Source organism: Toxoplasma gondii (genome assembly GCF_000006565.2).
Source record: "Toxoplasma gondii ME49 unplaced genomic scaffold asmbl.371, whole genome shotgun sequence".
Lineage (NCBI taxonomy): Eukaryota > Apicomplexa > Conoidasida > Eucoccidiorida > Sarcocystidae > Toxoplasma > Toxoplasma gondii.
In genome coordinates, this window is record NW_017383116.1 from 1 (window position 1) to 2,186 (window position 2,186).

Below are 2,186 nucleotides of genomic sequence, written 5' to 3' on the forward strand. Positions count from 1 at the left end.
TTCTTTTTTTTAAATTCCAACTTCTTAACTTAATGATATTGAATATACTAACAAATGGGCAGTAAAGAATATGGGATATGACGACATTGTTTGTCACTTCCAGGCAATTGTCGATAGAAATTCAGCTGTTGCATCAGCAGCTCTTGTTTCATCATTTCATCTGCTTCGGAAGAATCCGGAGGTGGTACGTCGTTGGGCGAATGAGGTGCAGGAAGCTGTTTCGTCAGATTGGTTTGCTCATTTACATATTTGTTTGTCTTTTTTGTGGGATATTTTTATTATTGATTAAATAGACTTTTTTATTTTAGGTTATGTAATATACTATTGTTATTACTGAGCTTGCCAACTCTATATTCTACTCAGAAGTTAAATTTGGATTAGTTACATTATACTTGTTACTAAACTTTTGTAGATTTAATAATTTTTTTATTATTTTTACTTAAACTAAACTATGTAGCGAAATGTTGAAAATTAAATGGATGCTCAAAAAAGCTCGTTTCAGCAATATGGTCCAATTTCATGCTCTCGGCTTGTTATACCATATTCGTAGCGGCGATCGTTTGGCAGTGAATAAATTGGTTCAAAAATGGAGTAAATCATCACTACGTTCTCCTTTTGCAACATGCTATCTCATTCGACTTGCTACCAAACTTATCGAAGATGATGAAGCGGGGTAAGTTTCGTTGCATTTTTTAATATACTATTTGGCTTTCTCTAAATTTTGCTTTCTAAACCTATCTTACAAGAGTAATGTTAAAACTTGCATTAGTGTCCAGAAAAATTGCAACATACATAAAAAACGATCAACTTCTTTATGATATAACAGCCATTCATAAGTTTTTTCATTGTTTGTTAATAAAATGATTAAATTAAGGTTAATGATATTTCAGAACAGAAAGTCCCTTCTTCCAGTTCATTGAATCATGCCTCCGTCATAAATGTGAAATGGTTATCTATGAAGCTGCTTCTGCGATAGTTCGGTTGCCACGAACAACTTCATCGGAATTGTCGCCAGCTATTTCAGTGTTGCAACTTTTCTGTTCATCTCCGAAACCAGCACTGCGGTTTGCCGCTGTTCGGACTTTGAATAAGGTTTTGGTTTTGTGATTTTTTTTTTGTGAATCTGACATATCTGAAATACATGGCTCTTCTTTCCTGATACTTTTTCTTTTTTGGTGCAAAGAAATCTTTCCACCTCTTTGTGACGTTTTCTATAACTAGTGATGTGGCTTACAAACTTACCGCCAGAATTCAGATATTTTTGTAGGACACTGTTCTTTTTGATCAGTTGGCCAAAACTTAAAAAATTTTTTTTGTCGAAAGTATTCTTTGACTTTTATTTTCAGGTGTCAGTGAAACATCCGCAAGCAGTAACGTCGTGTAATGTTGATTTGGAACAATTGATAACAGATCAGAATCGTTCAATAGCAACACTTGCAATCACAACTCTTCTCAAAACTGGAGCAGAATCATCAGTGGAAAGATTAATGAAACAAATTAGCACATTTGTGAATGAAATAAGTGATGAATTTAAGGTGACATCACTCATTTCGTTTCCAGTTTCTTCAGAATTTGTGGTCTTAGCATAGAATTATGTAGAATATAAAAGTAGCAATTGCAAAAATGAAATATTGTTAACCAATGTGTAAATTAAAATAGCGGTTCAACTGCTCTCGTCATAAACTTTGCGTAGGTAATTGATAATTGATATGTTTGTCCCCAATGTGCTTCCCTCTATCACAAAAATGTTGATTTCTTAGACTACTGTAGCTGTAAACAATCAGATAGTTTTTTGCTGCGCACTGTGTGCCTTATATGAGTTTACTGATACCTTTGGATTGATTGATGTAGTGAAGTTAAATTAAATGACTTTTTTTAGGACTTAATTTTTTCATGTTTACTTATTGCAGGTAGTGGTGATTGAAGCAATCCGTTCACTATGTTCTCGTTATCCACGTAAGCACTCGACTCTTATGTCATTTTTGGCTACAATGTTACGCGATGATGGTGGTTTCGACTATAAGAAAAGCATTGTTGATACTATTATTGCTATAATTGCTGAGAACTCAGATGCAAAGGAAGCAGGTACTATATAATTCTTTGTTTTCGCAACGGAATCAATCTTCTTTACTGGATAGAGTGATGAATTAAGGAGACTTCTTTCATCGTCCTTTTTGGTTTTTCTA

At 33.8% G+C, this 2,186-nt stretch overlaps 1 protein-coding gene across 1 annotated transcript; it reads left to right on the plus strand.

The window, feature by feature from the left end:
- Positions 1–70: 70 nt before the first annotated feature.
- TGME49_303450 (coatomer gamma subunit) lies at positions 71–2,096 on the plus strand (the record flags this gene model as incomplete). Its single annotated transcript, XM_002372072.2, has 5 exons — positions 71–231; positions 503–673; positions 891–1,092; positions 1,347–1,535; positions 1,911–2,096. 5 exons carry the CDS (start codon positions 71–73, stop codon positions 2,094–2,096), a joined length of 909 nt encoding a protein of 302 aa, XP_002372113.2.
- Between the last annotated feature and the right edge of the window lie 90 nt (positions 2,097–2,186).